General features: G+C 32.0%; 1 protein-coding gene across 1 annotated transcript in view; it reads right to left on the bottom strand.

Moving 5' to 3' along the window:
- Positions 1-1,481: 1,481 nt before the first annotated feature.
- The window catches only part of LOC129972760 (sialin-like), a 29,017-nt gene continuing 18,504 nt past the window's right edge, over positions 1,482-11,994 (bottom strand). The window contains exons 7-10 of the mRNA XM_056087011.1: positions 9,350-9,482; positions 5,881-6,036; positions 2,901-2,983; positions 1,482-1,707 (exon numbers count right to left, since the gene is read on the bottom strand). Of these exons, the coding sequence (XP_055942986.1) occupies positions 1,519-1,707; positions 2,901-2,983; positions 5,881-6,036; positions 9,350-9,482 (561 nt within the window). The 3' untranslated portion in view covers positions 1,482-1,518. The remainder of the gene's footprint in view (positions 1,708-2,900; positions 2,984-5,880; positions 6,037-9,349; positions 9,483-11,994) is intronic.

Raw genomic sequence — 11,994 nt, 5'->3', positions numbered from 1 at the left:
TTTCTCAACTTTCATATTTTTTTTTTTTTGAGGTAGGAGATGAGAAAGGTATAAACAGTATTTTATTTTATTCTCTATTTTCTGTCATGTTACAGTATTTTCTTTTCTAATATAATAATCCGATATTAATTTTTTTAAATGCGTTTGCATAGAATATTTCTCAGTCACTTTTTCCATAGAGAGAGCCCGTACTATTCATAAATAATGACCTATGTACCTCAAATTCGATGAATTTATTAAAAAAATTCAATTTTTTTTATAATTTTGGAATTTACATAAAAATTAAAACACTTCTGAGCAATATCACTCGGAAAAAAATCTGTTATCCTCATTCCAATTCAAACATTAAATTTCGTTTTCAATTTCATAAGCAAAACTATATTCCCTATTCGGAGTCAACGCTACAATGTGCTTATATTCTCCTATTCAAAAAATATCGGAGTTTTAGCGAATACATTGTTTTGCAACAAAAGAAGCGTAAATTTTTTGCTTATTTAGATTTTCTTCCTTTTCTTTTCTTTTGTTAGAATTGTCTTCCATAATATATTCCATGTATAGCTTTAGCACGCATACGCACGAAAAGAAATGCATCTTTGTTTTCGATTTAGTGCATAATAATATTCAGATATTAATATATCTTTATAAATTGAGCATTATTTACTATCATAACGGTTTAAATCTTTCTGATTTTTTTCCCTAGACTTTTGTTGTAAATTTTCTGAATATTTTTAATAGCATTTGTATAATTGACTATGATAAATGACTTTTTAGTTTTCCCTCAGCTGAAATCTGGAGTGATTGTCTTCATAGAGATAATTTCATTTTTATGTGTTCAGTCACTGATTTATATGGTCTTTGGTGGATGTAGAAATGCTAAATATGCCTCTTAATATAATATAGCGGGTTATTTTTTTATAAATGGATTACTGTCTTATTGCTTTATGGTGCGTATATCGTTAAACATCTAAACTAGAAAATTTTTGTTTTTCTTTTTCTAATTTTTTTGAAAAATATTTGCCATTTAACTGGTATATTTTGGTTTCACAGATATTTTTTTCAATATTTTGTATGCATATATTCAAAAATATAGCTGTTTCCGAATGTTTTTCCAAAAATTCATTTTTCTAATTTTTTTGAAAAATATTTGCCATTTAACTAGTATATTTTGGTTTCACAGATATTTTTTTCAATATTTTGTATGCATATATTCAAAAAACATAACTTGTTTCGAATGTTTTTCCAAAAAATTCATCCCGGACGTAGTCACACCTTTCAAATTTCAAAACTGGTTTCCACCACATCTTGAAACCTGCATGAGGAATCTATAATTAAATGCATAATATCCTAGAAAATCACAATTTTCGAATTGTTTTACCTAAAAAAGCTGCTATTGCGAAAAAATGACCATAATTAAAATACTACAGCAAGGCGCATTTAAAAAAAAGAGTTATGTTTATTTGTGTTCAACATTAACGTCATTAACATATTTGTACATAAATAAAGCCATTGAAAACTTTCTTAAGGCTCTGTGGATTTATTTTCAGCTTTTCCTTTTCCTTTATCTTCTTCTAACTTTTCAGGAAACTTTCCACCAGGAAAATTCCAAGCTTGAACTTCTGCAGATCCAAAAGCGGCGTAGACGACGCCACTGAGTCCCACGATGGCAGACGATATCCAGAAGACCTTTTTCCACTCAGAAAGAGCTTCCTGTTTTAAGAATAAATAAATTACTTTATATTATTCCTGGCTATTTATTAATTTATTTTAATTTGCATGTTCGATTAATTGTATTTCGTTTTGTTAAAGATAACTAAGCTCTTGTTTTCCATAAAGTAATGTATGTTGATAAATTTTAAAGATAAACTATTTTAATAAATATATTAATGATAAACTAAAGTCGCCAGTAATGTGTCAGTCCCTCCCACCGGAGGAGGGCAACCCTTCGATATGAGGATGAGAAGCTTCCGGAATGGTGGTTGGTTCTCACTACCTGGGTGGGTACAGAAATAATGTGGATAGGCTAACCTCTACGATTATGGGACGTGCTTCCCACTGGAAGGGTTTTATCGTGGCTGGTGATGGCCCTTATGGCTAAACCTTAGATCCCACTAATGTTGTGGTGGCCTGGTCAGTAGGATGAGACATTTAAAATTAAATTAATTCTAATAAATGTTGAATTTTTAATGGTAATTAAATTCTGATAGAAAAGAAACGGTTAGATAATTTCTAATAGATATAAAATTTTTAATTCATTTCTTTTAGCATATAATTTTTTAGTGAAAGAAAAATGGTAATAATGGTAAATGTTTGGTAATGAATTGTTAATAAAAGAATCTATATAACGAAATGCTGATTAATTGTAATTTAGGGTTCAGTGTGAATGTAATATATCAGGGTTTATATAGAAATTACTTCACTGTGGTGATCCGGCATGAATATCATATACTGTTGAACCAAAAATGGGGAGAAGTGAAAAGAAATGAGAAATAAATGCAAACATTTAAGATCTCTTATTTTCTTTTCCAGTAAATGTATAGCAATTAAAATGAATCCATAAAAATAGATAATCAGAAAAAAAAAATCAAACATATCACTTTGAAAAATAAGCTAGCTGCATTTTTAATTTAAATCGTATCCTTTCTTGCCCTTTGGCGACTTTTGTTGGCGACTTTAGGCTGACCAGTTGCATTCGAGAAAAAATGCAATCTAATGATAATAATAGCAGTAGCGAATAAATTCGATAAAATTACATACAAAATAAATAAGCTTAGTAAAAATAGCTATAGTCAACACGGTCTATCGTCTAATTGAGTTATTCAGAAATAATTGCGAAACATCCGTTTTGTGACAAATATATGCAGTGAATTAAAAAATTAGAATTTTCAACAAACAATACTTACATGGGTGGTTAAAAATCCTGTTAAGAGTGGAATAATAAGTGATGATAACCCAGCAATGGTGCATGCAATGCCCATGAGAGCGCCTATGAAAGACACAGAAATTGCAACAAATTGAAATGTCAAATCTTTGAAAGATTAAGAATGCTATGAATGTAGTGTCATGAAAACTTATAAAACATCATTTATTACAAAATTTCAATATTTATCTCTTTTTTATGGAAGTTGGGCCAGACCGAGATTGTCTAGCTTGCCCTTGGCGAACATTAGCCATGAAAAATAAATATTTGACATGAATCTAGCAATTTTACTCAGTCGAATGTGCGAAAATGTATTTTGGAAGTCATTTCTCTGATCGATCGTTCAGTTATATTAACGTCCCATTGTAAAGCACTACTAGGGCTATTTGAAACGGACCTCGTCATTTTGAACCGTGGTCAGACGACGAGGACGACACCTAAGCTGGTATCCCCTTCTCCAGGCCACACTACACCAGCGGGAGGGGGGGGGGGCATGACGGATTTAACGTGCTACAGGCCCCTTTACACGACGGTTCTTTGGTGGAATCGGGTCTCTAACTTGAAACCCTACGGCTCACAAGCAGAGACCTTACCACCAGCCCACCATGGCCCTACGAAACTACAGTTGAAGTCAGAAGTTGATACACAAAATTTCATTGACATATGTCATCGCATTTGTGTACATGCAAAAGTATTGGCCGGCAGATTATCAACTGTTTACAGATATGACTTAAAATTTGTTAAGAATTTATATTTTAAATGTGAAAACTGTGACTCAAATTTTACTCACTTTGCTCTTTACGTTTTGAAATTATCGAGTTTATCTGTATTAGAATAGTCAGACACATGGAATTTTCATGAATAGATTTCGTTCAAAATTTGATAAGAATTTATATTTTAGATGGGAAACCTGTGATTCAAATTTTATTCACCTTGATCTTTACGTTTTGAAATTATCGAGTTTATCTGTATTAGAATAGTCAGGCACATGGAATTTACATGAATAGATTTCGTTCAAAATTTGATAAGAATTTATATTTTCGTTCAAAATTCGATAAGAATTTTTATTTTAGATGCGAAACCTGTGACTCAAATTTTATTCACCTTGATCTTTACGTTTTGAAATTATCGAGTTTATCTGTATTAGAATAGTCAGGCACATGGAATTTACATGAATAGATTTCGTTCAAAATTTGATAAGAATTTATATTTTCGTTCAAAATTCGATAAGAATTTTTATTTTAGATGCGAAACCTGTGAATCAAATTTTATTCACCTTGATCTTTACGTTTTGAAATTATCGAGTTTATCTGTATTAGAATAGTCAGGCACATGGAATTTACATGAATAGATTTCGTTCAAAATTTGATAAGAATTTATATTTTCGTTCAAAATTCGATAAGAATTTTTATTTTAGATGCGAAACCTGTGACTCAAATTTTATTCACCTTGATCTTTACGTTTTGAAATTATCGAGTTTATCTGTATTAGAATAGTCAGGCACATGGAATTTACATGAATAGATTTCGTTCAAAATTTGATAAGAATTTATATTTTCGTTCAAAATTCGATAAGAATTTTTATTTTAGATGCGAAACCTGTGACTCAAATTTTATTCACCTTGATCTTTACGTTTGGAAATTATCGAGTTTATCTGTATTAGAATAGTCAGACACATGGAATTTATATGAAAATATTTAGTTCAAAATTTCATTGAAATCTGTTCATTTCATCTTAATTCCCTATATCAAATTTTAACCGTCTAGCTTAAAGAATTTTTTTGAGACATAATGTCATTTGAAATGAGGGGTGTCTTAAACGTAAAGATTTGTCAAAATCCTAAATTCGAATTTTTAGACAATTGCAATACTTTATCTATACTTCGAATCGAGAACGTGAAAACATTAATATGCTTAGTATGTTCTTATATTTCTATTGTGATGGATTTTAATTGTTAAGAATAACTTTTTTATTCTTTTTATTGGACTGCGTCATTTGTCTTGTTTAGGCCTATTGTTATATATTCATTCTGATGTTATTACAACAGATACATTAACAGGAATTTCAGATCGATTGTACTTCTAATACAAATCGATTAAGTTGATTCGTAAATAAAAATTCGTCCTTTTCGTTTTGATGAAGCTGAAAGCGATGTGTATTTTTTTGTATAAAAATATTATATTGTTTCACTAGCCGCCTTTGGTTACCAGCCGGTTCGCCAATCTTAATGCTCGTTAAAAGTTTTTATAATTAAATATTTTATGCAATTCCTACTTTAATAGCTTCTTCATCAAAATATTTAAAAACTTCAAATTTTGATTGTCATATAATTCATTCATAATATTATAAAGGCTTTCAGTCATAACGTAATATGTATCTCTCTAATTTTCTGTTAGCTCCCGTAGAATTTATGCTTTAAATTAAAGTAGAAATGATTAATTTGCAATTAATATAATAATATTTTTTACTGAAACAAAGAATTTTTTTATATGATTACTGAAAAAGAGTCACTGAGCATTTAAACCTTATGGGCACTAAAGAATATTTTTTTTTTAAATTTATGTAATGCGCAGTTTGTCTAGAATTTTGATACGTTTCTTTTTTATGTTTAGTTGTTTTTTTAAAACAAGCGAAAAAGGAAAAAATTATTCTAAAAAATTATGTAAAGCAGGTGTTCTTATTATATATATATATATATATATATATATATATATATATATATATATATATATATATATATATATATATATATTTAATGAAACGAAAAAGGGGAAAAGTTATTCTATAAAATTGGGTAAAGCAGATGTTCTATCTTAGAAACGGTGATATCCTGGCGACTCGGGTGGAACGGTGGTTTGTAACCTTTCCATGCTGATAGACTTAAATGGTATTGTGGCTTTTTCGATCGATGACAGTGTTGGCTAGTAAGATTAAAAAAAAAAAGAAGGAAAAAAAATTCAAACCTGCATGTACGGGTGCCATGTCCATGCCTGAGATCATGACTCCAGAAAGAGCCATTCCTGATGTAAACAAGGATAACGAAAACAGGAGTATGCTGATGGTAGCGTTGCATCCGGCCAGCCCCATTCCTATCATGCAGATAGCGAAACCAAAAGCTCCTAAACCGAGAAATATTGCCAAACACAACAAGTTTTAAAAAGTATAAACACATTTAAAAGGATTAAGTTTTTGTAAACAAATAATTACGGTATAATCCCTTTTTTACATTTTTCAATGGACTGAAGAAATAATTTTATAAACTTGATGAAAAACAGAAATTACGGAAAATCACTTTGTTAGGCAAAATTTCTCTGGACATACGTGGAGGCTAACAAGAAGTGTTTTAAACGATAGAAATATGTTAGAGAACATAAATACAAACACTTTTCAAAAGATCAAATTTTAGGAATAGATGAACATAATATTACTCTTTTTTTACACTTTTTGGATTTACTACTTAAATGGTACAAACTGCAGTTAAATTCAGTTATATTAACGTCTCATTTTAAAGCAGCACGGCTATTTTGGGACGGACCTCGTAATTTTGAACAGTGTTCAGATGACAAGGACAACACCTGATATGGAACCCTCTCTCCAAACTTCTGTAATACGCCAGCCGGAAGACGTTTGAATTCGACGGATTTAACGCGCATCAGACCTGCTTAAGTCTTCTTTGGAATTCGGCCTCGAGCATTAAAATCTCTGGTTCTGAATCCGAAACCCTATTGCCAGGTCACAGCGGCCCTGGTGAAAACAGGAATGAAAGTACAAATTGTGGAAAATTACATATGTAGGTAAAAATGCCCTAGAAATCCTAGAAAGATAACAAAAAGTATTCTCAACGTCGGGGAAGCGTTAAAAATACAAATGTAGAACAATATTGTAATTTACACCTTATTTTTTTTGTAAATGAGAGATTCCAAAAATTAATATATTTCAACTTGATTTTTTAAATGTTTACTTGTTAAGCCAACAGATTTGGGAGTACATGCATCGATTATTTCAACATAAGAGTTTGTATAAGACATATATTTTATGCGTGTAAAGGCAGAATTTTGTAATAAATTTTTCATTCGATCCCTGATATACTTCAAGGATTGGCGATTGAATGATGGAAACTGTATCACCAGAGCCTCCATAATATAGATGCTAATTTGATATGTTTATAGCCTTCAAATGCATTCACCAGTATTATGCGCAACTTGTTTCCAAAGATGTTGAAATCGTAGAATATATGAAGAAGTAACACTTTTGTTAACAGTTTGGAGGAAATGATTTTTATTTCAGGAATTTCAGGAAAATTTTGGTATTAAATCTCTAGTAAGTCAACCATCTAACTCTCCGACCCTCCCGAAGGCACACGGATTTAAACCATAAAACTGAATGACCGGACCGCCGCAACAGCAACATTGGCGGGAACTGTGGTTGAGTTCTAAGGGCCGTCACCGGCCACGGTACAACCCTCCCCGAAGGAAGTACGTCCCGTCATCGATGGGAGGAGCCAGATCCCCCACCTATTAGTGTACCCTCCAGGGTGACGAGATCCAACCACCATGCCGGAAGCATCTGATCCTCATTTCGAGGTGCCCCCCCCGGGGGTCTAAATCTCTAGTAAAGGTGCCTTCTTTCTTGGTATGAAATCATATTCAAAATGAATTAGAAATTAGTATAGCAAATCTCATTCAAATTTGCAAAGCAAGCAATCACATTTTGATACTCTATGTTTTAGGTTTTTAAAGCTCTGCCGTCCTGGAATAGGGGTAGCACGTCTTCCCCGTGACGTGGGCGTCCAGGGTTCGAGTCCCGGTTTGAGCATGGTTGTTCTTCCGTTGTTCTATCAGTGAGATATGTGAATCTGCCCTCCTGTAAAACGAGGTTGTGCAAGCGAATGAATGATGCGTGAGCAGCAAAGCCGTACTCTTGGCCCTACTAAACAAACAAGAGACGCTCCTCCACCGGCTTAAATCTCTGTCTTCGTAACAGCGGGCTTATCCATAACAAGTGCCATAACAAACAACAACTACATGTTCTTAAAGCAACAGATCACTCCATCGAAACCATCCACAAAAATGGCATTGCTTTAATTATTATTGTTGTTATTTATGGCACTTTACAAGCCCGCTGACAGTTATCTGTCAGCGATTTAAGCCGAGTGAGCAGCGTCTCTTTTTTTTTTTTTTTTCAGTAGTGCCAACTCGGGTCAAGAGTACGACTCAGCTACTTCATACATCACATTCTCTTATATAAACCCTTTTTATAGGGGGGAATATTCACACAACGCAAAGATAGAACACAGAAGTAGAATAATGATGCCCGAACCGGGACTTGAACGCGGGACGCCCAGCTCACGGGGAAGACACGCTATCCCTATGCCAATACGCCGCCGCTTCAATTATTATACGACTTCTTCATCAGAGGAAACCAATAGTATAAAGATCTGGATACAACATCGAAGAACTATATTCGTTTGAAGTTGGTATCTGTGTATTATCATTTGTAATTACATATTTGCCAGAATTGTATTTGCAATAGTAACTCCCATTCCAATTAGTAAATAAACCAATCACATTGAACTACACTGTTTTTTAGGTTCTAAAGCAACAGATCACTCCATCGAAACCACCCACAAAAGTGAAAGTGCTTTAATTATTATACGACTTCTGTATCAGAGGAAACCAATATTACACAGATCTGGATTCAATATAGAATAACTATACGCTTTTCAAATTAGCGTCTATGCATTATTATCTATAATTATATACTTGCCAGAATTGCATTTACAATAACAATTCCTATTCCAATTAGTAAATCAACTAATCACACTTAGCTGCACTGTCTTTTAGGTTCTAAAGCAACAGATCACTCAATCGAAACCACCCACAAAAGTGATATTGCTTTAATTATTATACGACTTCTGTATCAGAGGAAATCAATAGTACACAGATCTGGATTCAATATAGAATAACTATACGCTTTTCAAATTAGCGTCTATGCATTATTATCTATAATTATATGCTTGTCAGAATTGCATTTACAATAATAACTCCTATTCCAATTAACAAATCAACTAATCACATTTAGCTACACTGTTCTTTAGGTTTTAAAGCAACAGATTGCTCTATCGAAACCATCTACAAAAATGGTGTTGATTTTTATTATTATACAACTTCTGTATCAAAGGAAACGGGTAGTACACAGATCAGGATACAACACAGAAGAATTATATGCGTTTCAAGCTGGCGTCTAAGCATTATCATCTGTAGTTGGAAATGTTAGAATTGCATATCCAATCCTAGTAAGATTCCAAAATTTTGCTGTGTCTTACATTCCCAATACAATATGTTACTAACTTCAAAATTCAATTATTAGTTTATCTATCTATTTTTATCTAAGTTCTACAAAATGATTTAAAATAGAATCGCCGTTACTCACCAAAGAGCGTAAATCCTTTCCTGAGTTTATCAATGCTAATGAAATTTTTCTTTGTCACCCAGTTAGATAAAAAGCTCGCGATGATACCACCAATGCTTTTCATCAAAACTGGTCCGCAAGAGGATAATCCATTCTGAATAAGACATAGATAAATGTATCATAGAAATTCTATCTAAAAGGGAATTGACATTTTCTAAACATTAGAGCTCAATATGAAACATTCTTTTGAAATTGTTTAGAAAAATAGAATTATTGATTGAATTGATATGAAGATTAATCAAAGAAGCAAAAGCATTAGTCTTCCATTGAAAATAAATGATATTGTACACTTCCGAGTATCCGGCCTAATGTGGCAGAAGGGCAGGTCGGTTAATAAAAAGGTCAGATAAGCTAGAATTCTATGAACTCATTTCTTTGCCCACCAACACCAGATGACAAAGGTTTTTAAATCAATACTCACTGTAACAATTCGTATTTTTTCGCTTCTTATTGAGTGCTGAGCCCTCCATTCATTTCAAGCCATGTAGAATGCGAACGCGGCCGCGCCTCAGCGAAACATAGAAACAGTTGTCGGTAACGCGTCAAGTCAGAATAGAAGGCTGTGTACTGGTAGTTTATTTATATATTTACATACTGCATTGAAAGAATTTATTAGAGGAAAGTAAGTTAAAGGATATAAACTGCTCATATTTTACCATGAATTCTGTTCACTTCACTGTGGTAAACTTAAAAAAACAGTAAGCATACCCAAAGAACTGTTTACGAATTTGTGCATACAGTGCAGTTATAATCAGGAACAGCGGCAATAATTGAGGTCCGTCACACACTGACGAAACAATGAACAATGAGCAGGATGTTGCTCCTTTCCTATCACAACTTGTATTTTGCACATGACACATAAGATGATCGTAGCAGACTCTCGCCTCTAAAGTCTGGGCAATGTTGTCAATGTAATACCTTGCCTTCCTCAATTAATTACGATATAGAAAACTTGGTCGGATAGTACGGAAGCCAGATAGTCTTGAACCGGATAATCGAGAATTTACTGTATGTGAAAAAGTTTGATTAAATAGAGGCTGAATCAATACTCGATGATACGTCTGCGCTGGCCATAAAATCGCCCCACAGCTAACCTATTGTAATGGCTATTGGCTCAACATTAAGTAGTTTCAGATTTACGACAAATATATTGATGTTTTAAATAGACTATAAATATATCTTCTTTCGTTATCTTTTAAGAGACATTTCTTAAATGTTAATCCTTCCTCATGATGTATTCCCGACCCCATTCTTATCTTTCCTTTTTTTAGTAATTTTACATGCATTCTCCCTGACTGAACATGCATCTTCTAAATTATAATATCTTCACAGATGTTATCATAAAAGGGACACCTTTAACTTGTTTACAGGGTGAAAAACTAAAACGATATTACCTTTTGAGTACATCTGCTATAATATTTTTTTACCCATAAATAGCTTTACATTCCATGATCATTTGAAAGCAGTTTTATGATAATTTCTTTTGGATTTTTCTTCTTTAAAATTAGTAATTTTAGTAAATAGAGTAATTAATAATTTTAGTAAGTAGAGTAATTAATTAGTAGTCTTAGTAAGTAGAGTAATTAATTAGTAACTTTAGTAAATAGAGTAATTAGTAATTTTAATAAGTAGAGTAATTAATTAGTAGTTTAAGTAAGTAAAGTAATTAATTAGTAATTTTAGTAAATAGAGTAATTAATAATTTTACTAAGTAATTAATTAGTAGTTTTAGTAAGTAGAGTAATTAATTAGTAATTTCAGAAAATAGAGTAATTAGTAATTTTAATAAGTAGAGTAATTAATTAGTAGTTTTAGTAAGTAGAATAATTAATTAGTAATTTTAGTGAGTAGAGTAATGAATAAGTAATTTTGGTTAGTGGATTATAATATCTAGTAACGGTCCCAATGTCATAAAATCTTTTTCACAGCCCTCCAGTAACACTTTTAGCTATTCCGATTTCATAAGTAATCTTTCTGATTGAACTTCTAAATTAATGAAAATATTTTCACAATTGTAATCATTAAAATGTGTTTTTGATTTATTTCATTTGCTTTATAAATAGAAAAAACTAATCGCACGCATAATACAATGCCGCAATAACATTTTTACACCTTCATTAATTTACTTGTGTGAATTGCTTGCATTTTCCTCACCTAATCAGTGTAATCTATTTCCTGTATTTGGAAATCACGACAATTCTATTTGGTCATTCATATTTCACTTTGCTGCACAATAGTTAATATCTTGTGTTTGTTCCATAATTTATGAATACCAATGTAAAGGTTTTCGACAAAAATTTCCAAGCTCTGCTGCTAAGGGCGCCATAACAGTTTTTTGAAATGAAAACTTATAGTAATGGCAGACATTATTTTTCCAATCCTTGATGTATAGGCATACTATAAATATACACTCTGTGTAGGTCTATCAGACTCTTGAGTTTATGACATTTAAAAACATGATTTTCATCTTAATCCCGCTGGAACACTTATATTGTACATTATAGTATGACATTAAATAATAATCGCAATACTGTATAATATTGTTGAATAATAAATAATATAATGTCACACAATATTGGACAATATTATGTAGCGTTCTGTACCAC

Source organism: Argiope bruennichi, chromosome 6, assembly GCF_947563725.1.
Source record: "Argiope bruennichi chromosome 6, qqArgBrue1.1, whole genome shotgun sequence".
NCBI lineage: Eukaryota > Metazoa > Arthropoda > Arachnida > Araneae > Araneidae > Argiope > Argiope bruennichi.
Note: the sequence above shows the minus strand (reverse complement) of the source record. Positions and strands in the feature narration are given on the sequence as shown.